The sequence below is a fragment of the Haemaphysalis longicornis genome, unplaced genomic scaffold (genome assembly GCF_048455015.1).
Source record: "Haemaphysalis longicornis isolate Haplotype H1 unplaced genomic scaffold, Haemaphysalis longicornis Haplotype H1 scaffold_220, whole genome shotgun sequence".
NCBI classification, from domain to species: domain Eukaryota; kingdom Metazoa; phylum Arthropoda; class Arachnida; order Ixodida; family Ixodidae; genus Haemaphysalis; species Haemaphysalis longicornis.
Window position 1 is genome coordinate 288,929 of NW_027526302.1, and position 27,800 is coordinate 316,728.

Genomic DNA, 27,800 nt, shown 5'->3' on the forward strand with positions numbered 1-27,800 from the left:
TGAAAGACCACATGTTCCGTAGCCCACTCAGCTTTTCCTCGGCAGCCAACGATGGCTTGGTGCTGAGAAAGAAATTATTACAGCTGGCATTTCTCTCCGCCGTTTCCCTTGCAATTTTGGGACGTTTCTGAGCACGCAACAAAAAAGTTCCTGCGTTTTTGCAGCCACCTCTTTCCATAGGGGCGATTTCCCGGGCAAGCAGGGCGAACTTCCCAACTACAGCGATGGCTCAGAGGTACAGCACTCGTCTCGTATGCGGGAGGTACAGGGTTTGAATCCTGGTACCGCCGAGCACCCACCGGTTTCTTTAATGGGTACAGGCGTCCCTGGTCGAGTGCGGACCCTTGAAAGGGGAATCCACGCCTGGAAAGCTGCCTTTACCCATTGCGAGGGGCCCCTGACCCTCGTCCATCTGGCGGGGCCTCCGGTCATCATGCCGCGTTGCGCCATTGCCGGGGGTGAAAGAGTCTGGCGGCATGTCCTGCCACCGGCGGTTGCGAGTTGAGCGTCCACCATGGCTGTGGAAGGCACCATGTGCATTCGTGTGCCTTGGTGGCGCCGGGCACCTACCGGTAAAATAGGTACAAGCGACTCGCCGTCCTGTCAGTCGGCCCTTGTGTGGGACTACAACGCTTGGGAAGTTCACCCGGCTTGCACGGGAAATCGCCCTTATGGAAAGGGGTAGCTGCAAAAATGCAGCACCTTTTTTTTCACGAAAAACAGCAAAATCGACGTAGGGTTAAACTAACGAAATACCATTTAGGGCCACTAATCTTCTAGATCTACCCGCACACTGGGCGCCACCTAAGCATCTGCCTGCCTATAGGGCGTCCGGTAACTTCTGCCAAATTTCATCCCCAGGTCTAGATTAGGAAACAGTGTCAACACATTGCGGTGGGGGTGACATTTTATAACTTGAAAGTGCGCACAGAAAACTCATGCACCATTGTCTAGACCTACGCGGCTACGCAAGGGGCGATGCATGCCGTCCCGCTTAGCCTAGCGCCGCATTTGTTTCTTGGGGGAGGCCTGGGCAAATAAGAGGGCTCCGCGGCCATATTATATACGCAGACTCATAACTCAGCCCTTCAGCAGCAAGGTGGTTAGATCACAAGTGTGCGCTTTTCCCATAAGAGGATGTTCGTCAACAATGCCATCAGACCTTTACTTCTAACAAGATGCTCACTATCGATTCCACCAAACTGCGGCAGCTTCCCCGTGTACAATTGACACACGTCAACCCATTTTTAATAGTTTTGAAGGCGGCGGTGGCTCAATTCCCCGTTACGGAATGGCTGATACTTTTACTTAGAGGGGATGAATGGCTCAGTTATTTCCCTGAGAAATTTAGTGCATCTGCTAAAGAGGCCATCACTCTTCTAGGCAGACCAACTATACAATCTCATACCAAAACGTAGGAGTACGATATCTCTGCACATGTGACTCATGAGAAAATTTATCTGTTGAATACACAAAATTTAGTAAGGCATGCACGATTTCGTCTTAATAACCCTGACCTTGGTAGTTGTATTCGCGGCACCCTATTGACGTATGCATTTTAGAACACAAAACTATTCTCTTGCCTTTTGTATCGTTTAGAACTGTGGTGTTAACTTCGGTAAACTTTTCCACCTGCCGAAATACTTCATACTTCAACAGGAAGCGCCTGAAAATGTTCGCAATGTTAAAAGAAGCCATACATTAAAAAGAGTAGCAGAAAGGACTTCTAAACAAAGCTCCAGAAAAACAGACTTGGCACGTCAGGCCAAACGATTGTACATAGGGAATTGGTAGAACTTCAGGAATGTTTGTCACATATACCCGAGTTGTCTCGCTCGATGGTCTTCTCTGAAGGCAAAAAGAAAAGAACGAATATTAAAATATACCAATGATATTGCTTCACTGTAAACTGTTACAACCAACGCGGAGTTCGGAATACATTTATTTTAACCATTCAGGCCATGCAATGGTGTCGCGTAACAAAAACACTGAGGCAATGCAAGAATTGTAAATTAAGACAGAGAAATGTGGATGAAATTTAGTTTTTACTGATAGACCCCAACAGCCAATTTTCTCTTGCGCTGAAAAAAAAAAAGAATTCGTCGTTTTCATTTAAACAAAATATTACCAATGCGGCCAGCTCGCTCACTTAAATCTTACCTAATGTTTTGCCGCGCCAAAACAACTTCATAAATTGCGCGCACTATCCCCATGCGTTGCCTCCACAGTGTCTGAAAGGCAATATACCCGAGTCCAGCCTTCTAAGGTATGAAAGTAGGCAGTTTCCATCCCATTGCTCCAGGTCGCTGGTGGCTGCTGTTGTGGGGAACGCTCGCTTTGCGATATCTTTGGTTGAACTCGGGATGCATATGCCTTGGGATAGGGCGACTTTGTTGGTGGCCCAAATGGGGGTGGTACTGGTTGTAACGCTTAATACGTGTCTGCTAACGACATAATTCTTCAGGAGCGCTGCCTGCAGGGGTGCCGCCTGCTTCTTTGAGCTTCTATGAGTTCGGAGAGCGAATTAAGCAAACCGATTTGAGGAAGTTAAATGGGGGGAGTAAACGCCGGTAGTCCTGGGGCTATCCTGTAGGCCTGAGGATGAGAGCATCTAATTTTGAGTGTTCTTACGGTGGGAGTTAAACGTAAGGAGCACCATACGTTAGACTGCTGTGTAGTGCTGCTACTGTACTTCGATACTTCGATACGTTTCCTGTTCTTTAGGAGGATGTTTGGGTACGCAGATACGGCGGATGCGGTGAGCAATTTCGATATGCTGGAGTGTATTTGGGCAGGATTTCTTTGACTGATTGACTGTGGGGTTTAACGCGCCGACGCAACGAAGGCGATGAGGCGCGCCGTAGTGGAGGGCTCCGGATTAATTTTGGCCACCTGGGGATCTTTAACGTGCGCCGAAATCTCGTACACACGGGCGTTTTTGCTTTTTGCCTCCATCAGAAAAGCGGCCGCCGCGGCCGGGAATCGAACCCGCGACCTCGTGCTCAGCAGCGCAACGCCTTAGCCACTGAGCCACCGCGGCGGGTGGGCAGGATTTCTGCTCCAGATCTTTCTGTGTAGAATGTAACTCCCAGGATTCGCGGGATCTTCACTTCTGCAATGAGTTTCTACACACAGAACATAGAACAGAAATAAGCCTAAATGGGAGTAAATGGCTTGTCGTAAAACTCAATCCCAAGTCGAAGTACACTATACTCCTTCCAGTGGGTCTAGCACCTTAGTCCCAGTATTACCAGAGTTTATTTAGCCTGATATAGGAGTAAAGGTTTACTCCCACTAAAATGGCAGTTGTTAAGGGGAGCACGGGGAGTATATTTTCGCCCAGTAGGAGTTTTCAGGAGGAGCGTTCGGAATACTGTTGAGCTTCATTGGGAGTATTTTGGTGTTTTTATGTATTTGATAAAAGAGCTGTAGAAGAATTTATGACTGTATTTGGGCTTAGCTATTCTGCTCGTAGCCCGTATTTTCTTTTAGTAGTGCCGAGGAACTGCATTGGGCACAATTTCTAGTGTTTTCCGAACATTTCAATAAAATACGTGAAAGGTTTGTTTCATGCACACAGACAATTTGTGGTATAGCGATTCCATTCGTACAAAATTAATTCTGATCCCGCAAATACCAACAGAATATAAAAATACGCTTAATTTACAAAACACGTACATTGAGAATGCAAGGTATCTTGGTAAGAACTTTATCTACAACAAATCTCTTCAACCAAAAGTGTAGTCCTAGACAGTTACCCTCAGTAAATATGGACAAAAGAAGAAATTAAGGGAAAAGCCAGACGAAGTTCTCTGTTCAGCTAAAGACCCAGTTTATTGCATTGATTTTTTGCGCTATTCGCATAGACTGCCAAAAGTTCCCCCTTGCTAGCCCATCGCGGCGTGGCACGCTGGCTACTGGCATGTCTAGGAGCTCACATGGTGATTTGGCCAGGTGAGCGGTAAGTGCATGACCCTGTGTCCTGCTACAGAGGTTTCAAGAAGAGCGGGAGGTACAACTTTCCGAGCTTGCCGCTACGTTGCACACTGCATTCCCGCGGAAGCCTCTCCCCAAAAAAGAACAGAAAGCAAATGAAGCGATGAAAGAGCCTCGCATATAATGTAGAAATAACGAATTCGTTGATAAGTATAGCCAGGCTTCCAGCTGCAAAACATATAAGCATTCTTTATAGTGCCCCGAGAAACATTTGAACTTAATGCGGGTTGCAACCGAAATGCATGACGCTTCCTTGCACGGCCTACCGGCCTCATGAACACCCTAAACTCGCATTCCGTGCTCCTTCGCTTACCGCTGTCGGAATTATGAGGTTTCTGGCTTTGTGTTTTCCGTTAATTTGCTCCCAGTTTTCAGTTATTTTTTTCTGGTGTGGCTTGTTCTTTCACGTGCTATATTCCCCCTGATAAAGACTGCTATTTTGATACCTACCGCTTTTTGTTTCGTCGGAGTTATTGCGATTGTCGCCGATGGTCTATACATTTTTTCTTTTCCTTTTATGTCTCTTTTCGGTAATTGCTTACCGTGTAGATAAAGCTCGCCTACATGTAAGTTTGTATGTTTATTGCCGTGACCCATTTCTTGTTCGGTACTTGTTCTAGTGGTTGTTATCAGCATGCATTTACTCGAACGCAACTGGTGTCCGCGACGCCTGTTTCTAACTGACGAGTTAACGATGGAAGCACAACCGATTAGTCGAAAAGAGTGGCATAGCAGGGCTTGAAAATATGACACTGTTGAGATTGAACTACAGTTGTCTGGTACTTCGTCATAAATGTAGCACGGGCATGCAATTGGTATTAGCACTAATACCTGCCAAATAAGGTGATAATGGAAGCACTAGAGAATACGCATGCTGAACTCAGGGACGAATAACCAGATTCACAGCTGAGATAACCAGAAGGAAGAACGCATGGGGCGTTCTCTATTCAAGACAGCTAAGCGGGCAACAACACCAACAAGGGCGAAGAATCTGTTGAACACCATTCACTGTTTTGCTCCCCTGTGATGGGGGCACGGGGATACTCAATACAACAAGCAACAGCATGAGCCGGATAATGGCTAATCCAAATAAAGCTAGCCAGAAAGAACGTTGCCGAAGGCACGGTGGTCCGTAATAGAACTGTGCATCGTTCTAAAGTGAAAATACAGCCTGCATAGGTGCGAACGAAATGAGGGTTACTTGCCAGCTTCTTTTAAGCGTTTTTTCTGAAAAGGACAATGACGTTCATTTTTTTCTAGATATCCGCAGACTACGACGAGTGGTGCTAGCAAAGCCTGCCTTGAACACTCGCAAAGCGAGGAGGTTGTTTTCAAACACCGGTTATGTTTTCGAGCTAAGGTGGTTATCACAAGAATGGGATTCTATAGCCTCGAAATCTAAATCGAGACTCCTCGAACATAAGCCCCGATCCTTACAGCTCTATGGTCCGGATAGGTAATTTCTTATGCGCCCTTTCAAGGAATGCCTACGAGAACGGAGTTAACCCTCGCAGATAAACATGGCAGTACACAACCATATCGGGAACATTGCGAAAAGAAAGCAAGAAGATTTCCTGTACCAATCCGTGCGTGCACAAACTCAACGTGTGAGCGACAATTCTGTAGGCTATTGGTCCATAAAGGATATGTCTTGAGCGCAAATTCGTCAAATTGGGGTTTAACTCACCGGTACTTTCAGTCAAAACGCCTCAAGGCTGAAACATGCCCTTTCTTGGTCTCTTTATGTCAAATAGGTGTTCAGAACGCTAGGAACATGCGACCGATAAGGCGACCTGCTGAGTAGAGCATCCTTGCCACCAATTGCCTGTTCCTATCTGGCAACCCCATTACTGGGGTTGTCACATAAGAACATAGGAACAAAAATTACTGGGAAATGCTTTCGAAGTTGCTGAGCAATTGCGCAAAGCCCGATGTATGCGTTTTCAACGCAATTAAAGTGTAATGAAGTCACGTGATGACCTGCTACTGGTTGAGCGTTGTTTATAAGGGCGTCGTATCAATTTCAACTTGATATGCAGAAGAGAAAGAATTTCGGCTTTATGCTGCAGGTTTTTATCTCGCTCCCTTATGTTTTAATGTTAATTTCTATTTTTATGAAATTACAACTTTATTGTTAAGACTAGTGATAGCTCCTTGTTCTTCGGACCATAACTAGGAGGGGTGGTTGTGTATGCTCGTGTATATATGTGTGTGTACTTTTAGATGCAAAGCATCTCTTAGTCGACCCTCCGTCGTCCGGCGTCCGCACCTCTCCTCCTCGTCCTCCTCTCCACGCCAGCTGTGATAACGCCGCTCTCCTCCTCGCCGCTCGGATCGTCTCGTGCCGGCTCAGGAAGACACCGGCAACACTGTTGCTCCAGGATCCCTAACCAGCTGTGATAACGCCGCTCTTCTCCTCGCCGCTCCTCCTCGCCGCTAGGCTCGTCTCGTGCCTCCGAAGACAACGCTGCACAGAGGAGAGCTCGCGACGCCGAACGTAAACGGCAGCGTCGAGCAGCGGATTCCTCGCTTCAAGAACGAGAAGCCGCTTTGATACGCCAGCGGCGAGTAGCTGATCCAGATGGCGTTCGGCAACGTGACAACGCTTCGAAACGCCAGCGTCGAACAGCGGATTCCTCGCTTGGAGAACGAGAAGCCGCAAAACGTTCTTCACTACTCGAGAAATAAAGAAGACATTTAATACGCTACTACACGTGTCTTTACTCTAACAACCAATTAACAGGCTACTACTCCACGGCTTTGCATCGCCTCAGGGTTCCCACGTGGGAAGATGCTGTAATTTTTTCTCATGGAGTAATTCTTGTTAGTGTGTTCAACATTCCCTAAGTTTCCCTACTGGGGAGAGTTGTGATTAGGTAGCAGGAAAGTAGACTTAGAATGGAGGTGACGATGAAGTAGAAGAATTAAATGCACAGTTTTGGCTGTTTTTTCCTAAGCAGCTACTCGCGACAGGCAAAATGGGAAACAGTGTGAAGATATTTGGTTGCCTGTGCATCCAGTTCATGCAATTGGTTGTCTGCAGCAGTCGCCTAAACGTCAACATGAACCACTGGGCTAGCCCGACGGCCCGTCAATTGGTGCACGTTGGCTTCTACTGTATTGGGGATATTTGGTCAGGTGGGAAACATATCCACAGCCCATCGTCCCTCTTCGGTGGTCATTAGGAAATCTGCAGAAACAACCTCACAGACCCGATGCTACGTTGCCCAGTACAAAGCGGCGGACGCATGGGCGCATGCAATAGAGTCTGTGGCCGGTCGATATGTCCTGCGTGGCCCTGGTTCTTCGTAGGTCAATAGGCTGCCAGGGGAGCGACCTAGCTCAACGCATTCCCCGAATAATATTGCAATAATCATGTACGCTCAATGAAGAAGCCTCCAAATGGAATCTAGCAGGAATCTGTTCAGTCAGCACGCTGGGTGAGCCTCCAAGAACTCGTTTGGGCCACACGTCCTGCTAGTTCGCACTGAATTCTTGAGACTACGTTCCCTGGCTACAGCTAGTTGACTTTCTCTTTTGACCTTTTTATTTTGTGCTCATGCAGTATTTGATATCCGACCTGCTATTCTTCTGGTGATATTGGGCCTGCTATTCTGCAAGGTATTAATTACTTTCTTTTCGTTAAGTTCGTGCTTTACTTCATACCCTTTTAATGGATTTTTTTGTTTTCTTATGTCTCTTCAAATATTTCTTATTGTATTCATCAAGACTGCCAAATTATCAGTTTTTTATGCTTTGTTGGCACGGCTAACCTTTTCGTTCCCTTTTTGCTCGTAGTCATTCTCAACCTGAATTTACTGCATCATGCTTGATTTATTCTTAGCAGAAACCTAGAAGAAAGCGCCAGTTGACCCTGACCAAGCCCTGTTTGTGAGACCGACCCAGATGTATTCTCGCAACTGCAACCAATTTCTTCAAATAAACATACTACTGAAATTTTGTACCCCTCAACATATATCTATATAGACAACAATAGATTTGTAGAAACCAAAACCGGAATTGCGGCAATCCTTTCATGGGCGCAGTTTGATTCGATTTAGTAACCGCCGCGGCGTCTTAGTGGCTATGGAGTTGTGCTGCTGAGCCCAATGACGCACGCAGGTTTCGATTCCCGGCCGCGGCGGCCGCTTTTCTGGTGGAGGCAAAAGGCAAAAACGCCCATATGTTCGAGATTTCGGTGGTAAAATTTAATCCGGAGCTCTCCACTACAGAACGCTTCACTGCCTCTGTAGCGTCTGCGCGTTAAAGCTCCACAATCAATCAAATGAATCCTGCGTTTAGTGCACGAGCTTGAGTAGAGGATGGTAAGACCCTCCTTCATGAAAAGTACGGGTTTTGCATAGTATTGCCGCGCACAATCGCTTCGGGAAACAAGCACAGTGGCATAACGAGGCTTTCTGTCTGTTTCAATACTTGCAATTAGACAGTTGATTGTATCTACATATTTGGTACATCAACGCCAATGTGTGCCTTTTCTCCGCAAACAATGAACAATAAATTAGAACAATCCTGTAACGTTTTGCTTCCTCTCATGCCTGCGGAGACAACCTGGTAATGCGGGATCTATAATTAGCAAGGCAACGTCATACTTCCTGGAAAGGAAAATGCACCAAAATAAAGACTGAGAAGAACCATAAAATCATGGGATTGGGACGTCTATTGAGTCGGAATTCGTTATTATGCGTAAAATTTTTGTCTTAGGCTTGTCCGCCGTGCAATCGTAACCTGCTGGAAGCAGTGCTCTCACGGCTCCAACGTTATATTCGCCACTTAGGAATACAACAATAATAAATGTGACCATGCTTTTTTTAAAGTAAAGCTTTCTAGCTCTACCAGCCAACGGTTCTTTCATGTCGTGCGGGACAACAAACTCCCAACGCGGCGGAGGCGGCGGCGGGAAGGAGTGGGGTCGGAGGGTTTCAGTCACGGAGCACACTGTAGATGGCGCGGCGACTTTACCCAGTGTTCGCCGCGCAGAAGTGCCCCTCGCCGGCGGTGGCGTCGGCGGTACGGCTTCGTCGTCTGCTTTAGCGGCGGTTGTTTTGGGCCTGTTTTGGTGCAGCATCGCATCCATTGCGCGCTGCTTTCGCACGGCTTGATTAATTTGTTCTACCGCATCTCTAGCGTAACCCGCATCCGACGGAATTAGGTGGTCGTACCGCAAACGTACGTTAATGATTAATTTGCAGGGCGGCAAAACAAAATGTACAAACCACATGCAGACATTTGGGCGCTAGAGAAACGCTACCTTTTGCACACTGCTTGCCAGGAATGATACTCCGTGGTCTAAATTGAATACCAATTCGTTTGAGTTTTAAGAGGTATACAAAAGGCGCAAGTACCAACTGGTTCTCATTAACAGCGATTGTAAAGGTTCCCTCAGCTTTCTCGCAATTCTCAAACTTACGAAACTATTTTAAATCGGTATAAAGGGGAATCACTAAGCTCACATGCCGAGTTGTTTCGGTGTCTGCGCTTGTGTCGCGCGGTGGTGTAGCCCCAAGCTAGCACATCAGGATGGCTAGGTTCCGCTGTCTCACCCTTGGAAAGTCGCTCCCCTCTGCTTCCGTTCTCCCGACGTATTGCCGGGCTACAGCGGCGGCGTCCGCCGCTCCAGCCAAGCCGTAGCCGACGCTGCTGCGGCGTTCGGGACGCCGCCCCCGCGAATTCCAGGTAACAGCTGGATGAATCTTTGGTTTCACTCTTTCTAGAGCAAAGTCTGTGCATTCAAGTGACGTCGCGTGGGGAGTTGTTGCGCGTGTTGCTTAACGCTTTGCTTTCCAACCACCTTCACAGCGTGGATAGGAGCCAATTTTCTTAATATATGCTTGGAGATGGCGGTTGAAAAGTATATTCTCCCATCCCAGCGGCAGTGCTGAAAATGATTCAGCTGAGGCTCCAATGCACTATATTTAAAACATATCCCTAAATGTTTAGGGAGTCAGAAAACGTACGAAGTGTTTGTTTTGTGCACTATAGGTGCGCGGCCATGGCTTTTTTTCCCGTGAAATTCGAACAGCGCGTTTCTACGTATGTGCTTACCGCATGCAGCTGCCTTTTTCACAGCACCTATTGGACAAGGGGAGGCTGTACACTGAAGTGACGCGGGGCGGAAGAATACATATTTATTTATTTTATTTTATTTATTTAGTACCTAAGGGGCCGTGATGGGCATTACATAGGGGGGGGGGGGGGGGGCGTTAACAACAAACGCAATACTATGCCACAGTTGAACGAGTAGTAGCACATAAAGTACATCGATTATTTATCCTTCCTCCTCGTGTCTTTGTTGTTTAACAGGGCATGTATCAACGCAAAAAGTTAGTACATTAGGGTTACGTATAAGGTGCTAACAAAAACAACAGGTAGCGTCAAACACATCCGTAGGCACATTGCAAAGCACACATACAATAAAACAAAACAATTGCAAACTTTGTGCACACTACAAGATTACACTGGAAAAGTGAAACTGCAAACAAAAATGCACATTTTGCAACACTTTCTTCAAAAAAGCACTTACTAAGGCTTACTGCTCAGTATTTTGGGTAATAAATGAGTGCAACGCTGTCGGAAAGGAAGCTGATTCTGTTAGATGGACGATATTTGCCGGGAGCAAGTTCAATTCCTGCATCGATAAAGCAAATTCTGATACTTTCTGATTCTAGCAAAAATCCGTCGTACTTTGTGCGCATGATCAGTTCGGGAGGAAATGTGATGAGCCGGCAAAATATTGGATGACTTGAAAGATGACGCAGAGTAGTAAAGGGAGGGAAAAAACGACATGCGAGAAAATTTCCTTCGAGTATCCAGATTAGGCAGAACAACAGAACGTTTCAGAGCAGATACGCTTTATCAGAAGAGTATGAGCGCAACATAAATCGTGCAGCTTTAATCTGCACAGCTTCGAGGGAGTTAATAAAGGTCGTTTGGTGTGGATGCCAGATAACAGAAGCATATTCTAATGCGGATCTTACTAAGGAAATGTACCCATGCAGTTTGGAATGGCTGTTAACTTGAAAGAGGCGGCGTTTAAGAAATCCAAGTTTTTAGATGCGAAGCATCTCATGCTCGGGGCTGTGTCCCTCCCTCTCTTGTTGTTGTCTGCCGTCCGTACTCTACTGCACATGCGCGTCTCTTCAGCCCCGTCAGCGTTTGTGGTGACATCAGCGCAGTCCACTATAAAAAGAAATAGGCGGCGCCCGGATTCGATCCCACGACTTTCTGGCCGCAACACGTGGCACTCTTCCCACCGCGCTACAAACCGAGACGGGAGCATGGGCTACGAATGCGCATTATGTCCTTGTTTTTTTTTCTTTATTGCGCGCCTTATGTCCTTGACTTATTCAAACTAAATCAAGAAGCTACTGATACGAAAACTTTAGAGGAGGGTGTTGAATTTCCTGCGGGAAAGCTGTGGCGGGAAGCGCCACGTGCCTTGCAGCTCAACCAGAGAAGAGGACGAAGGTGGCGGGCAGCGGGGTAGGAGCGTGAGCACGCAATAAAGAAAGACGAGAACCAGGAGGTGTTCGATTAGGTAACGCGGGTGACGGTCTCTTCCTGTCTCTACATTTTTCTGTGTCTACATGAGAGTTCACACTAGGTTCCCATTCGTGCTCCGATAAGTGAAACAACATAACGGCAAGGCAATGGAACCTACACCAAACCCCCATGGTGCTTCGCATCCTCCTCATGGTTCCCCACGGGAAGATGGTGTAATTTTTTGAGGGCCTTGTTTGTAATGTATTCAATGTGAAGGCTCCAACTGAGATCGGAAATAAAGAATACACCCAAAATAAGCCCAAGTTGCCGCGTGGGATCCTGGTGCCAGAGGACAGTGTTTGAATGCTCGGTGAAAACCGGATATCTGGCTGTTTTTGCGCGTGCTGGACGGGTAGATAGCTAGTTTCAAACATGTTGAATTTAAGAAGGAGGATCAGTACCAGCGTTTTCTTTCCCGGTATTGCGCACAAAGTTCCGTGAGTCGAGGCGCGGCGCTAAGAGTGACGGCTGCACGCCTGCTGTAATGCCAGTGAAAGAGACGGCATTCACCATTTGTTGCCGTGTGTGTTTTTGGTTCCTTCAGACTACCTTTGACTTGTGTAGGCTTAGCGAGACACCCACGGAAACCAGGTGAAAGATAGTCTGTCCTTCTAATGTGTCCTTGGCTCACGCAGCCGGAAAGCAGCCCAGGCAACCTGCTCGTGTAGTTTCGTTACCACTAAATGTAGACAACGCACAAGCAAATTTTGTCTGAATGGCGTGAACTCACCTGCTCTCAGGAGCTTCTTTTTTATTTCGAGGCACAGAGTACTCAAGAGACCTATAATATGTACCATTGCTTACGCCGCTGCCAATAAACTTAGACACCAAGCACTCCCAGTAGTCCTCCCTCCAGGTGTGTTGTGATACCCTTAGCAGAACAAGGTCCGTTGCACCACCAAGTAGCTGGAATGGCAAAGAAGGGAGATCAAAAGCAGCAAGGGCGACATCTGGTCTCAGAAAAACTTACAATAGGTTACCTAAAACTGAGCAGGGCATCAGGATTTGCCACTTAAAATAACCCTTCTAATGCTTAGCATAAATGCTAAAGCCCAAAATGATACAATTCTTCCGAGTATCCAGCTTTTCGAGATAACACGCGTGGCCTTCAAAATTAAACTGCTGCAGACCTCTCTTCAAGCATAAAAATAACCAACCGTTTCTTGTCAGTTTTGGCGCAAACTGTGTGACAACTTCAATGATTGTTTTGCAGAAATAAAGTGCATAGACTACCTCGGTGCAATAGTTAATAAACGTGAATAGCATACATAGTTTAAATTTTCCCATATAAACTGGCTGAACCCAGTCTTTACTGGATTGAAGGCGACTACATTGGAGTGACCAACGGCTATCCCCGTCCTCTGTTACACCTGCTGGTCTATTATCTGAGCGCTTTTCCTAGAGTATCCTGTCAATAATGTTGCCTTCTTTGACTCCGACGTCGGTCTTCGTAGGGCCGGAGCTCTTCAGGAGTTCTAGCTATACGTAGCCTTCCCATAGCGTCAGTAGAACACAAATAGAATACCCTGCATGCCTGAAACTTCATGGCGTCAGTAGTTTGCAAACACAAGGCCCTCGGGTCGTGGTTGTTTTTTTTTCAGACACAACAAATACTGCCATACCCCGTATACACAGCTTCGCGGTAAAACCATTAGTCCTTTCCTGGGAAGAGGATCAGGACACCAACTGAACGTATTTTTATGCCTTAATAGACACTGAAGTGATTTGTAAACACTGCGGGAGTAGTAGCGCAAATTGTAGTCCGGAGTCCATAGGACATGTTTCGGTCACTCTGAGTGTGTGAACGCATTTATTTAGCAGAAAAATTAATTCTAAAATGCTGTCCTCCTCTCTGCATCCTCGCCCATTTTCTGTGGCGTTTTTGTGTGACGTCAGGAGGAAATGGATTGGCTTGACTGCGCTACTGCATGGCTCGCCCATGTTCCGACAGAGCCGGTTCCTTCCGTGGCCGCGTGGTCTGGAGCGCTAGGTATGTTATTCTGCAAGTCGCAAGTTCGAGACCTCGAGGGTACATTCTTTTTTTCTTTTTTTGTAAGTTGATTGTTTCGTTTTCGGCCCAGCGGTTAGTCCGCCGGCCGACGGGTCGTCGCAATGCGTTCGCTCAGTTGGAACTAAGCCACGACACGTTTGTGAATGGAACAATGTACCTTTCGTTATTTTGTTAGTCTGTACACTGTATCAAGCTCCAAGTCCAAGTCGCTCCACACATGCGCTGCACAAGTGCATATGCGACCCTTCCCTGACTGGTACGCTCGTAGGAAAATCTGAGGCCACTTGAACGCAGGAGAAGAGTCAGCGGAGTCAATATAAGTACTAAGAAATAAAATCAACTGAAACGTTTACCGTACATCGTAAAACTCGGGAGCGGAACGCACTTTTTTGCGCTGAGTGAAGAAGCACAGCGGTCAGCAGCACTACCACACATCTACGAACGCTTTTCCGTCTGAGAAATGCAATAGCTAGACGTGAGATATTGTGGAAATTTGGTGGACACTTACTGCACGAGCGCCATACAACAAATAGTCACCTGAGCTGCTTGAAATGCTAAAACTAAATAAAATCGTAAACTTGTTATACATTATATACCTTATAGCCGGCAGTGGCTGGTCCGTGGCCGACTGGTCTGGAGCGCTAGGTATGTTATTCTGCAAGTCGCAAGTTAGAATTCTGGAGGGTACATTCTTTTCGTAAGTTGACTTTTTCGTTTTCGGCCGATATTTTCTATACTGAGTTCAATGTTTTTGGGCCAAAACGTTCATTGCTCCACGAGCGAGTTCACAGAACGCGCGCAGACTGACACTGACGCGCTAGCAAGTTCTCATTGGCGTGCTGCTGCCATAAGCACGGACTGCTTCAGGGCAGTGGGCACAGGCCAGAATCAGCAGGCCCTTGGCCTGGTGTGAACAAGCTTTTTACGATACAGGTATCAGTGAGGCAAGCTCCAAATATGGGGGAAAACTGCATGGCATTTGAGCGTCTGCGATGACGCGGGGGGAGTTCATCCAGAGCGTAGGCCTCGGCTAGTGAGTGCTACGATTCTAAGCCGTCCTGGGAGGCTTACCTTAGGCATTTTACAGAAGAAAACATGGCAGAAGAGCGGTACGGCGATTATTGATATATCGAGAATGCCCATCCAACGATAACGTCAGATGTCAAGCATGTAGTTTTATAGAACCGAAACCGAAACTTGTTTGAATGTTAATCTTGGACATCGTCCACTCATGGTGCACATCCTGGCCACGTCACAGACTTTAGTTGGTGCGGCCGCCGTAGACCGCGCATGGTATTTTTTCTTCTTTCAGGCTTTATAAAATAACTACTGGCTTATCAGCCGAAAAAAGGATGAAAAGTGTGTTCATTTGGGCCTGTCTGCGCAATGCGAGCAAAAACGGGAGCTTTGACAAATTCCCTTCAGTGTCCCTTTAAAAATAAGGATGGCATTGTGATATCAAGGGCGGATATATCTGCATGGCACAACCCCTGTAATCAATGTTGGAGGCTCCAATGTGACCAATTCTAAACCTTGCAAGAAATGGTTCAATTTAGTTGTGCGGCAATAGTTTGTTTTGAATTACCTTACTAATTAAAGTGTCTGAGCTAGCCTTACAACAGTCGCGTATTCATATGTCTTCGGCTAAGAATTTCAAAGTGTAAGCAAACAATAGGGTGTATATAAGAGTGTTCACGAATATACCATCGCTGATATTACAATATTATTAAAATAAATACATGTACCCTTGTGTAGCCCTGTGATACGTAGTATAATAACAGTGTTTGTTATTCACTTTCAGAAGGGAGAACGTTTCCTGCATTCCCTATAATGACGCCGTATATAGTTAGAATGACTGACGTTTTTCTTGCGAACAAATTGGCGCAGTTTTGACTTGAGGTGCAAGGTTTGAGATACAGAATAGCTGGCGGCACTCTCCCTTTGTCCGAAACCCGGCTGTTGCATCATCACCATCAGCAGCAGCAGCCCACTAGGTCGAATGCAGGACGAAGGCCTCTCCCACTGATCTCCAACCGGTCCTGTCCCACGCCGCTCGAGTCCATTCTTTGCCTCTGAATTTCCTTATTTTCTCCCTGCAGCGAATAATTGGCCTTCCTCTCTCGGTGTCCCGGCTCTCAGGGTCCCCTCTGTCACCATTGTTGTCCATCGATTGTCATTTCCCCTAATTACGTAGCCAGCACATGTCTATTTCTTTTTCTTTATGTCAACTACTATATCTTCTACTCTAGGTTGTTATCTTATCCAGGAAGCTTGTTTCCTGCCTCTAAGTGCTACTGCGACCATAATTCTTTCCATGGCTCCCTCGATGAGGCGACTTAAGTTCGCTATCAAGTTGTAGAGTAAAGCGCCAAGTTTCTCCTTCATATATCATCCCCTCAAATTTATTTCTCAACTTGCCGCAGAAAGTTCGCCATAACTGGCAGGCCCGGATATTATTTTCCGCAGGCTTTCACATCTCTCCCAGGGTGGATTGCGTTATCACGCTCTAGAACCATCGGCCAAATCCAAAACCAACGCGCGCTCTACGGATCCACAGTATATACTGTGCACCCAGAATGCCATATAAACACCTCAAATCTTTGATGTCTCCTGTTCTTGTCGCCGTGTACAATCAAGCCTACAAAATTGAAGCGCTTCGTCTATTTTTTTCTACCTCTCGTACAATATTAATCCCAAAAGCTGACGACAAGCAAAAATTACGGGATGTTAAAGCATACCGACCACTATCGCTAACAAACGTTGATTACAAACTTTTATGATGGTTCTGGGAAAAAGGTTACAAATAGTAATCCAGCAAATTGTTGGTCCACATCACACGTGGGACATCAGGGGTCGTGATATATTTACGAATATCCACAAGGCGAGGTGCGTGCGGGAATGTTGCGATGCAGTGCAGTCAAGCATGGCGATTCTCGAGCTTGACCTGGAGAAAGCCTTAGTCTGCGTCTTTCACAAGATCCTGTTTTATATTTTAGAGCACATAAACCTTGGTTCTGTCATTAAACGGGGAGTGGCTTCTGGCGTACCGGAACTGCACTACACGATTGATAGTAAATAAAAAATTGGGGCTGTTCATCGAGGTGCAGCGTTCCGTGTGCCAGGGCTTCCCCCGCAGCCCCTTATTGTTTTGTATACATTGAAGCTTTCTCCCTGAGCATCATTCTTAATAGTAAAAAAATAAGGGAAATAAGGGTATTTAAACTGCAGGAGACAAAGGTCAAACTACTCGCGTATGCCGACGACAGTGCCGTTGTTTGTTCGAACAAAGAAAGTGTGATGTTCGCCGTAGAAACAGTGAGCTGTTTGGTGAAGTCACGGGGAGTCTGGTGAATCGGGAAAAATGCCTGAAGTTTTGGTACGGTGAATGGCTGTCAACTAGGGTCACCACCACAGTTGAGTACTTGTGAACCCCACTGGAATACTGTCGCGGAAGCGAGTCCTACCGGCGGGGACAGGTGCAAACACTGAGAGAGAAGGTGGAAAAAGAGAAAGCAACTGAGCTGTCAATGTTCGGGAGAGCCACGACTTTTTTTTCTTTGTGGCAAAGTTCTGGTTTGTGATGCAAGTACTGCATTTTTCACGTTTGAATGTCCGGAAGCCACATCGCGTATCTGCTGTTTTGGTAGGGGGGTCCACATGGAATGGGAGCAGTAGGACGAATTTGTTTCGGCGAATCCGTGACGGCGGTTTTGGGCTGACGCACCTGTTTGTACGCCAACGCGTTAGCCGACTTTTTTTGCGGAATGTACAGGAGCCTTTTCTGAGAACTGCAATTCAAGTTCAGTTAAAGGGTTCTTTTCCAGAATTTCTGCTTTCTTCAAGTTGCATACCAAGCGGTGTTTATGGATATTTTAAAGAAATTGTTTTGTCGTTTCCGGCAACCCGTTAGTCAATGCAATATCTGGCCAATGTTACCAGGAAAGAAAGTATATAAGGGTCATCACCATTTATTTAACCTTGCAGGCGGTGTCTAGCGCATTACATAAGGGGGGTAGAAACGAGGGTAACTGAGTGGAATACAGTGGAATAATGATAACTGAGAGAAAACATGACAGCAATAACGAAAATACATAAACATGACAACATCAACAACAAGATTACATTTATATGACAACTACAATAACAAAAAGATTGCACAAACGGAGGAAAGCGAAAAACATGACAGCGTATAAATATTCCCTGAAACAAAAGAATAACAAGACAGGAGAAAAAAACAAATGGAACTCCAAAGAGAAAAAAATCCGCCAACATGTAAAGCAGAAAAATGCGTTTTTGGGAGCGACAAGAAAGGACTCACCCCAGCACACGTTTGACCGCATGGGGTAACAAGGGCTTAAAAAGCGGAAGGATACATTACGGCAACTGATTATACATCATCAATAAACAGGTGAACCAGCAGTATGGAGGGTACACAAGCAATGTTGATGCACAGAATGGTTGTTGTGATCCCTGAAATAGTTTGAATGTATGTAATCACAAGAAAAAACCTGGAGGAAACATCACATGGGGCGGCAACAGGAGGTGGATGTGTCAACAAGTATACGATTAGCGCACGTGGTAAAAGCGAATAAAAAAAAGGCAAGGAGAACAAGAGATAAGATACATAGAAACTATACGGCAACATCTGGGTTTGGTTGTACTACACGCTGTTAGGTCATGGGGTCTGGTTGTACACGTTTACTGTTAATGACATGCTGAATTTATAATGGTCGCGTTCAGTTGCTATTTGTTCAGGCAAGTTATGCCACTCTTCGGTGGCAACAGGAAGAAGAGAGTTGTTGAATGCATTTGTGGAGCCATGCAGACGCTGCTTGCTCATTGAGTTATGTAGGCAGCGTGAGGTGCGGAATGGCGGTAGCAATAATCAGGTGTTTATGAAGGGAAATGTATAATATATTTTATGAAAAAGACAGAACCTTCCAATTTTCCGCCTATAAACAAGGGTGGGGAGACCGACGGACGATTTTATAGCTGCAATGCTGGAAGGTAAGCCGTATTTCCAAGAAAGAAAACGGGCAGCGCGATTTTGGATTGACTCAAGAGAAGTTATCAAATAAGTTTGATGGGTGTTCCAAATTGCTGAAGCGTAATCAAGCTTAGCGCATACAAAGGTTGTGTATACCAACTGGCGGACTCTAGCAGGTAAGCATGATAGTGATCTTATGAAGTACCCGAGGATTTTAGAGGCATTGGCTGCAAGATATTCGATGTGGTCAGACCAGATTAATTTGCTGTTTATAAGGACACCAAGGTACCGGTAACTCCACCCGTCATAAGTCGGTTGAGGTAACAGAGTGTGTAAAGCTAACGTGAGAGTGTTTCCGGGCAACGTACAGACATTTAAATTTCGAAACGTTTAGTTTCATCATCCATTGCGAGCACCAATTTTCTAAGTGGGTTAGAACATCTTGGAGTAGGAGCTGATCATTTTTACTAGAACTTTTTCTGTGGAGAACACAGTCGTATGTGAAAAGCCGAATGGAGAAGGAGATACCAGACGGTCGGTCAAAAACAAAAGAAGGCCAAGAACTGAGCTCTGCGCTACCCCTGACGTTACCGTTTTTGTGCGTGACTGAAGTCCGGCAATGGTGGTGAACTGGGAGCGAACTGTTAAAAAGCATCTAATGCACGATAATATCAGGGGTGCCGGCAAAGGCACGAGAGTTTACTAATCAGTCCTTTGTGAAGCACACGGTTGAATGCTTTGGAAAAGTCAATAAAGATGACATCCCTATGTGACAAAGTCTTCGCCGAGCAACTGTACAGAACTCTTTACAGTAATAATTCAGGACAACATGTGTTGAAACGAGTAAAGTGAATGGAAGTGTCTCCCGGGGAAAAGTCTTTTTTCTTTAAATTGCACACTGGCACATTTTCAGTCGCAACCTGGACGAAGGAAAGGGGTCTCTCAGTGTCATGGGGAACCGACTGTCCTATTTGTAAACAACCCTAAACTTCATTTTTGGGCCGCACTGTTCCTTTGGGATGTCCTCCAATGGAGACTTCCGAATGATTTTCAACTTAGCCCACACGCCATACGTTTTTTGTGCATTGATAGAGACGACGGTGTGCCATTTGACAGTGTCATGCTGTTTGGCCTGCACAGCATTTGGCATTCGCGCATGGCTTGGCTTCATTGTAATGTAGACGCGGGAACAGCGCGTCAGCATTTTCTGGAAAGTGTCTCACAGTTAGTTGAAGTTGGCAGAGCGAAGAACTCTCGACCAGAGTGGTTGTCAAAAATTGAAACCCTAACTGCAGTTAGGGAAATTTAAATGACAGCCCGGCCTTGTGTGTGTGTGTGTGTGGGGGGGGGGGAGGGGGGGGGGGGCGGGCATAGTGGCATTACTGTGATTTTTCCTTGTCATTTTACTGGGGGCTTATGTCACTTTCAGAGATTGGCAATACAGAAAAAGAAAGCGGTGATAGGTGAATCAGATAGACGCTCTTTTCCTGTTGTGCGGGGCCCAGGTTCGATTCCGGACACGGGAAGTTTTTTGTTTTAATTGGCTACACACGTTATTGTTCCCCACCGCGGCTAGCCCGTACCCTCGCAGCTTTGGGGTGGCCCATTTGTGATTTTGCCGGTTTCACAGCCTAAAGGTCCCGGGTGCGATTCTCAGGACCTCCCTGACCATATTTTTATCTTTGAGGCTTCGGGGGTTTTGGGTACGAAAGACGGATTTGCGTCGGCCTAAACGGCTTTGCTGTTAGAAATCTTGTGTTGGCACGCAGTGCGCCACAAACCTATAACAAAAGGTGCCAGATAGGAATTTTCGCAAGTATTATGGCCAAATGAATTAATTTGGAAGTGTAAAAAATTAATAAATCTAACAATCAATTTAGGCGCCCATGGTGTGAAAAAGCCATTCCATCTCGCCTTCCCAGGCCGCCTAAATACGAGATGGGAAGGCGAATGCTCACATAGGTTTGGGTATTCGAAAATAAGTGATGAAAGAACGCAAAAGGCGATACCCTAACCCATGACCCCGCCCCTCCCCATATTAAACCCAACAGAAACCAATTAAAGGACCGCCGCTTCATGAAACAAAAAGAGACGAACCAGGGTAAAAAACGCTTCCAGTGGTCGGAATCTAACCTCTATGCGATTGCGTTTGTGGTGTGATTTCTCGCGTGCTGTTCTCCTCATCAGTTCACGTGCGTTCACGGCGGAAGTGGGGAGCACAGACGCCGAGATCGCGCTCCGACGTGGAGTTGGCGAAGCAGCTTTCTGCAGTTTCTAGCGCGTGCTAACGCGGTCCACTTTGGGAGAGATGTGATAGCCTGTGGACAGAACTAATGGGACCTCCCAGTCATGGAGAACTTCCTTCAGCACGTTCGGAAATCCATGTGAGGTGCACCAGCCGGGTCAACAGCCGGGTCTTCGACGAAGGGAGAGGGGCCGCCAGCTCTGCTGCTTCTCCATCCTTCCACCAACTAGTGCAAGCTGCGCCAATTTTTATTGGCGATTTAAGTGCCAGCGAACGGGAAGCACATCAAGGGCAGCCCGAGCAAGATAGAAAGCCGCTCCTCGAGCAGTTCGAAAAGGCGTAAGGCCACCCCCAACCAATCTCCACCGAAAGAGGACCAATTCCCCGCGCTACCTGGCTCAGAGCAACAATTTGCGAAGTCGGTGGGTTCCAAAACTGATTATGCGATATTCGCATCCGCAGAGAACGCTCCCTCAAGCATGGACATCTTTAAAGGGGTCATGCGGACAAAACGCGTTTGGTTCATTTGAACGATTGCCTCGTTGAAATACACTGCCCCCACTTTTAACGTAAACTTCGCTCAAATAAGCCACATAATAATAAAAAAAGGGAATGGCCATCCCACCCACTCGCTCATTTCCCGCAACAGAACGTATGATGTTATATGTGCCAGCTCTGCGACTGGCTGAAACCAGCAAAAGCAAGCGCTAATTAGCAGAGCTAGCTTGCCGAACGAGATCTTTGCGCTTACATTTAGGGCACATTCTTTTTATAGTAAGAATGGTGGAGTAAACAGCGGCAATTACGAAAGTACACGCAAACACCTATGTAAGCAGAACAGAACGGAACGCGTAAAAGTACCCATAAGTACTGCTGTTGGTACTGCGCAAACTATGCTGTTTAAGCTGCACAGCATGGCGGTGCTTTGGGGTTGCCTCAGCCGGCACTTGCCGATCGGTGAAAGCGAGGTGTCTTACGCGACCATAGTTGTCGAGCGAACACTATGTTTCACGAAACGATTATTTTCTACCTTAAGAAAACCAAGACAGGTACAAATGCGATAAAAAACAAAGCAAAGGCAGAAAATGGCCCACCGTAGTATTATGGCACTATCTAGGTTGACTAACGGTAAACAAGGCTCCGCAGCACATATGCTGTCACAAAAACACACGATTTAAGGGCATAATCAATTATTCTAACTTAAATTGATTGATTGGTCAGTGAATAAAGCACGATTTGCTTCCGGAGAATCACTGGGGGTACTACAAAACGCGAAGTCTTTAGAATAAAACAAAGCTGTATGTTGTCTGCATGGCCTCTCTAATAACGGTCATGCGCCGTGTTAATATAGACAGTACAACAGAACACCTCGAGGTGCTTCTAAAACAGCACGCACTGTCATTGAAACAGCAGCAACTGGAAGACCAGAAGCATCAATTGGAAAGCCCGCTTCGGGACACTCAGGTGGAGAAAAAGCAACTGGCTACTAAAGACACCCAAGCGCAAGCAACCGAACGTCCAATGCAAAAGGCTCAACGCAAGAACCTCGTGCAAGAACAAAAGCAGCGTCCATTGCGAAGGCTTCATTCTACACCACCCACGATAGCACACCACAGCCAGAGACCAAACGAAACTGGACAGTCTGAACCTATGAGCGACAACACCGGCGCCAAATCCTCGAACACTACAGAAACTCTAAATGGTGCCGAAGCTGTCAATGCTGCTGTTTGCAATGCTCAAGCGCAGAAAAAGTAAATCGACATCTATAACGACCGACTCATCACATTAGAACGCATCCTCACCGAAGTGGTCGAACAGATAGATGATTTTGACAGCGTAATTCGTAAAAAGGAAAGAAGGAAGTTCTCAGCGTGAACACCACGATGAAATCGCCCCATAATAACCTTGTCCTACGGGCGCTTTCAATCCGTATTAGAGCGAAGCGCGATTGACTTTTTGAGCGCTCTCCACACAACGCCGCTGCTACACCGCACTTTTTAATCCCGACTGAGAAGTCGCACCGGTTTCTCTTATGTACGCCAGATGACGCCGAACATATATTTTGTGCAGCGTGTTGGGCTAGTCGGTAGTGCATTTCAGTGGTAGAAAAACTGCGCGTGAGAGACAAGACAAAAAGGAATGGACAGGACGGCCACACACTCACAACTAGCTTTATTGAAAAAACTAGCATGAATATATACCATCTATTGCACATGCGCACAAAGCAGCCGATGTTTTCCCTTTCCCTTTTCTTAATCAATGCACCATCCTGTTCAACAATTGAAACTCACTTCCGCAAAACATACCAGAAGGATCGCTCACACGATTTCTATGGTTTTTACGGATAAAAAAGGTTGCTATCAACTCGGGGCCCACTCGCTCCCGGCTTCTGCTCAGCACTGTCGTTTCGTTCAACAGTGGCTGACGTGGCTTGTCTTCACAGCCAATACAATGGTGTGGAAGATGAGAGCCTGTTTTGTTTTTCATTGGTAGCTGGGGTACCCTCAGACGGTCATTGACACAACGGCCAGTCTGGCCCACATAAATCTTCCCGCATGCGAGCGATATGGAGTACACAACCTCAGTAGCGCACTGCACAAACTGTGTATCATGCTTCTTTAGGCATGGTGTAACGTTGTTTGATCCTTTGAGGATCTTTGGGCACAATCTAGCCAACTTGCGAGGGGCAGAAAACACTACCGGCACTCCGTGCCGGTTGGCTACATTAGTCATGTTGTGCGCCACTCTGTGGACATATGGTGATACTGTTGGGTGTTTGCGCTTCGGGGCGTCACACTCACGGGTTCCGCTGCACTGGACCCTTTGCAACAACGACTAGGCCACCGCTATCAAGACCATCAAAGGAAGCCAGCCGACAACAGCCTCGACAACTGGGCGACGACACATTCATGAGCCTTGTGGTCGCAGTACTTCATAAGCGCTCCTTGAAGACAGGCCATGGCAACCGCTCTTTTGACAGTCTTTGTGTGCAAAGTCCTAGAGCAACAAACCTTTGCGTACCCTTGGCATGTAAAACCAAAAATGTCGTCTGATAAAAACGCAAGCTTAATATCTAAAAAATGCAGGCAATCATCGCTTGGCATATAATGGTTAAAGGAGACGCTTTTCCCCACTCGTCGAACACATCTAAAATCTCGTTAACAGTGACAATATGGTTTGAAACAACAGAAAAAAATAACAACGCTGAAGCTTTTAAAAAATGAAGAGGTCGTCCACATATTTAAAAACGTTCAGTACTTTCCCTTCCAGATCATGCTCCAAATATCGATCGATACGGGCCAAACATATTCCGTAGAGAACTGGTGCCATGCATGATCCGATACACACACCCCTGCGTTGGACATAGTGCAGGTAAACGTCTGGATCCCTTTGCGACAAAAAATTTGTTAGACGTGATTTTATATTTTAAAGGAGGGCCGCCTGTTGGTTTCACTTTTTCCGTTGATATTATTTATTGTATTCTATTCCGCACTACGACCTGTTCATTGCGGTTAAACAGTGTGTTGATAAAGGCGATGTTATATCGTTCGAGAACTCGTCCGGCATGACCTTAGATAACTTCATGATCCTGCTGGAATTTTATCTTGAGTCTACGTTTGTTTTGTTTTGTGATAAAGCGTATGTGCAACGTAGGGGTGTGTGTAGTGGATCATGCGTGCCACCAGTTCTTTGCGAAATGTTTTTGGCCCGCACCAATCGATATCGGGAGCATTATCTGGAAGGGAAAGTTTGATTGATTTTAGGGTTTAACGCGCCGACGCAACGCAGGCGATGAGGCGCGCCGTAGTGGAGGGTTCCGAATTAATTTTCACCACCTGGGGATCTTTAACGTGCGCCGACATCTCGTACACACGGGCGTTTTTGCTTTTCGCCTCCATCAGAAAAGCGGCCGCCGCGCCCGGGAATCGAACCCGCGACCTCGTGCTCAGCAGCGCAACGTCTTAGCCACTGAGCCACCGCGGCGGGTTCGAAGGGAAAGTGCTGAAAGCTTTTCGATATGTTGACGACTCCTTGATTTTTTTAAAAGCTCCATCGTTGTTACCTTCACCAGTTGTTTCTAACCCCATTGTCATTGTTAACGAGATTCTAGATGTGGTCAGGCGAATGGGGAAAGACCTCTCTTTTACCCGTGAAATCCCAAGCGATGATTGCCTGCAGTTTTTAGATATTATGCTTACGTTTTTACCAGGCCATGTTTGCTGGTTTTACATGCCAAGGGTACTCAAAGGTTTGTTCCTTTATGAGTCTGTACACTCAAAGATTTCAAAAGAGCGGTTGCAATGGCCTGTCTTCAAGGAGCGCTAATGAAGTCCTGCCACCACAATGTTTATAAAAGGTTTGTCGCCCAGTTGTCATGGTTAATGGCGGCTGCCTTCCATCTCATGGCCTTGATATTGGCGGCCGAGTTGTTGCAAAGGGTCACGTGCAGCGGAACCCGTGAGGGTGACGCCCCTAAGAGCAAAAACGCAGTGGTAATACTATATGTTCACAGGGTGGCGTACAACATGAAAATTGTAGCCAACAGGCCCGGAGTTCCGGTAGTGTTTTCTGCCCCTCACAAGTTGGCTAGCTTGTGCCCCAAGACCCTTAAAAGATCAAACAAAGCCACAGTATGCCTAAAGAAGCATGATACATAGTTTGTGCAATTCACCCGCCGCGTTGGCTCAGTGGCTAAGGCGTTGCGCTGCTGAGCACGAGGTCGCGGGTTCGATTCTCGGCCGCGGCGGCCGCTTTTCTGATGGAGGCGAAAAGCAAAAACGCCCGTGCGTACGAGATTTCGGCGTACGATAAAAATCCCCAGGTGCTCAAAATTAATCCGGAGCCCTCCACTACGCCGCGCCTCATCGCCTGCGTTGCGTCGGCGCGTTAAACCCTACAATCAATCAGTTTGTGCAATTCGCTGCTGAGGATTTATACTCTATACCACTCACATTCGGAAGGTATATGTGGGCCAGACTGGCCGTTGTGTCAATGACCGTTTGAGGGAACACCAGCAATCAATAAAAAACAAAACACGCTCTCATCTTGCACACCAGTGTATTACCTGTGAAGACAACCATGTCAGCCCCTGTTGAACGAAACGAGAAGCCGCGAAGGAGTCGGCCGGGAGTTGATAGAAACCTGTTTTATCTATAAAACGAATGAAATTGTGTGAGCGAACCTTCAGTTATGTTGTACGAAAGTGAGTTTGAATTTTTCAACAGGGTGATGCATTGATAAAGAAAAGCGAAAGGGAAAAAAATTGGCGCCAATCCACCCTGTGAATGGGGTTGGAAAGCAAAGGTGTAAAATGCACCCACAACGATTACCCATGCGACGTCACTTAAATGCCCTCACGTCGTTGACAAATAGTCAAACCAGGGAGAAGTGCAGTGCACTTTAACAGACCCTCTATTACTTCAAAGAGATATTCTTGGTAAGGTTAAATTATTGCATGATGCATGAACGGTGGTTGATTGAGTTGTATTGGTGTAGCACATGAGTGGAAACTCTTTAAATAAAGCTCGAACACGGTGTCAGAACATCTCACTTCTCCTTCTCTGCCGTCGTGTTTGGAGGCGATGAGATCGGAAGCAGATATGGAGGAAGAGCAGCAGGAGGAGAAGGAGGAAATAGAGACGGAGGAAATACTTCTATTCAGATTTCTCAACTGCCCAGAATGTGGCCCAGGGGAGTGGTTCCTTCTTTATTGTAGCCCATATTCAGTCCGAGCCACCTGTGGTCTGTCCACCAGCTGAAGCTGGGTAGGCAGAGAGGGGCTGTACAGCAGCATCTCCCATTGCTCTTGTTTGGTAGTTGACGGAAAGAGAGGAGGCTGCTCAGGGCTAAAGTCGCACACCCCGATTATGTGGCAGAGTGTTCCCACTTCTGCGTCGCTGTCCTCGTGCAGCTCCATAGCACGGGGGGAGGAATGTGCAGGCTTGGTGAGCGTATTCGTTGCCCTCCATGGAAGCGTGAGCGGGTTTCCAGATGAGCTGAATGGAACCATTTGGGGAGTGGTTCTTTAGCACACGCAGTGCAGGTCGGGACACCAAACGCGACTGGTAATTGCGGTAGGCTTGTTGGGAATCCGTGAGTACCTTACGAACCCCTGCTTGAGTGAGAGCCAAGGCGATGGCTGCCTCTTCTTCTGCCGTTATGTGTTCGGTCTTGAGTGAGGCACAAGCAAGGAGGTTGGTTCTGGAGGTATCCACGATGATGGCGTACTGCTGCCCTCGATGTTGGGAGGCGTCTGTGTAGATAACTGCATGGTCCCCACCTAGGGTGGTGTTGAGCGCTTGAGCCAGTGCTTGTCGGCGACTCTCGTCGTGTGAGGGGTTCATATTTCTAAGCAAAGGGAGCATCTTTAGTTCTTGTCACCAAAAGTCCAGGAATACATCAAGCGGAGTGACATTCTGTGCTGCCCTGCTAATCTGGTGAAGGATGCAGCGACCCTCCGCAGTTCTGCTCATTCGTAGTTTCTGGATAGAAAGATGGCCCTATATCAGCTGTTCCACCGTGTTGTAGTGCCCCGTGCTAAGCAGCCTCTCTGTGGACGCACTCATGGGAAAATTAATGGCTTGCTCAACCGCCTTTCTAATCATTACATACAGCAGCTTTATGTCCTCCTTGCCGAGAAGGAGACAGGGGGTTGACGTAAGTGACTCTCTTGTGGACAAAAGCTTCAACTAATTGAAAGGTATCGGATTCCTGGAGGCCTCGCTTTGGTGGCAACTCGCCTAATTATGTTCAGGATTTTATTTTTGCTTTGTTTTTTTTTTTATTTATTTTATTATTTTTGCTTTGTAGGCGCAGGATCTTGATGCTCGGGCTTCGACTGGTGGCCTGGTCATGAAGGAGTATTTGAATGTGTTCCTTGAGGTGTCGTTTGGCGTGAGGGCAGATGACAAGCAGCTGTGATTTTTTGCGTGAACACTGGAAGCCACAGGCTTTAGCAGATCGGGGTACTAGAAGTGAGATCTATGGGTTAGTGTGAGCTT

At 46.7% G+C, this 27,800-nt stretch overlaps 1 protein-coding gene across 1 annotated transcript in view; it reads right to left on the reverse strand.

Moving 5' to 3' along the window:
• Positions 1-816: 816 nt before the first annotated feature.
• The window catches only part of LOC144172474 (uncharacterized), a 34,958-nt gene continuing 7,974 nt past the window's right edge, over positions 817-27,800 (reverse strand). The window contains exons 2-4 of the mRNA XM_077701172.1: positions 12,287-12,462; positions 1,822-1,848; positions 817-1,666 (exon numbers count right to left, since the gene is read on the reverse strand). Of these exons, the coding sequence (XP_077557298.1) occupies positions 1,504-1,666; positions 1,822-1,848; positions 12,287-12,462 (366 nt within the window). The 3' untranslated portion in view covers positions 817-1,503. The remainder of the gene's footprint in view (positions 1,667-1,821; positions 1,849-12,286; positions 12,463-27,800) is intronic.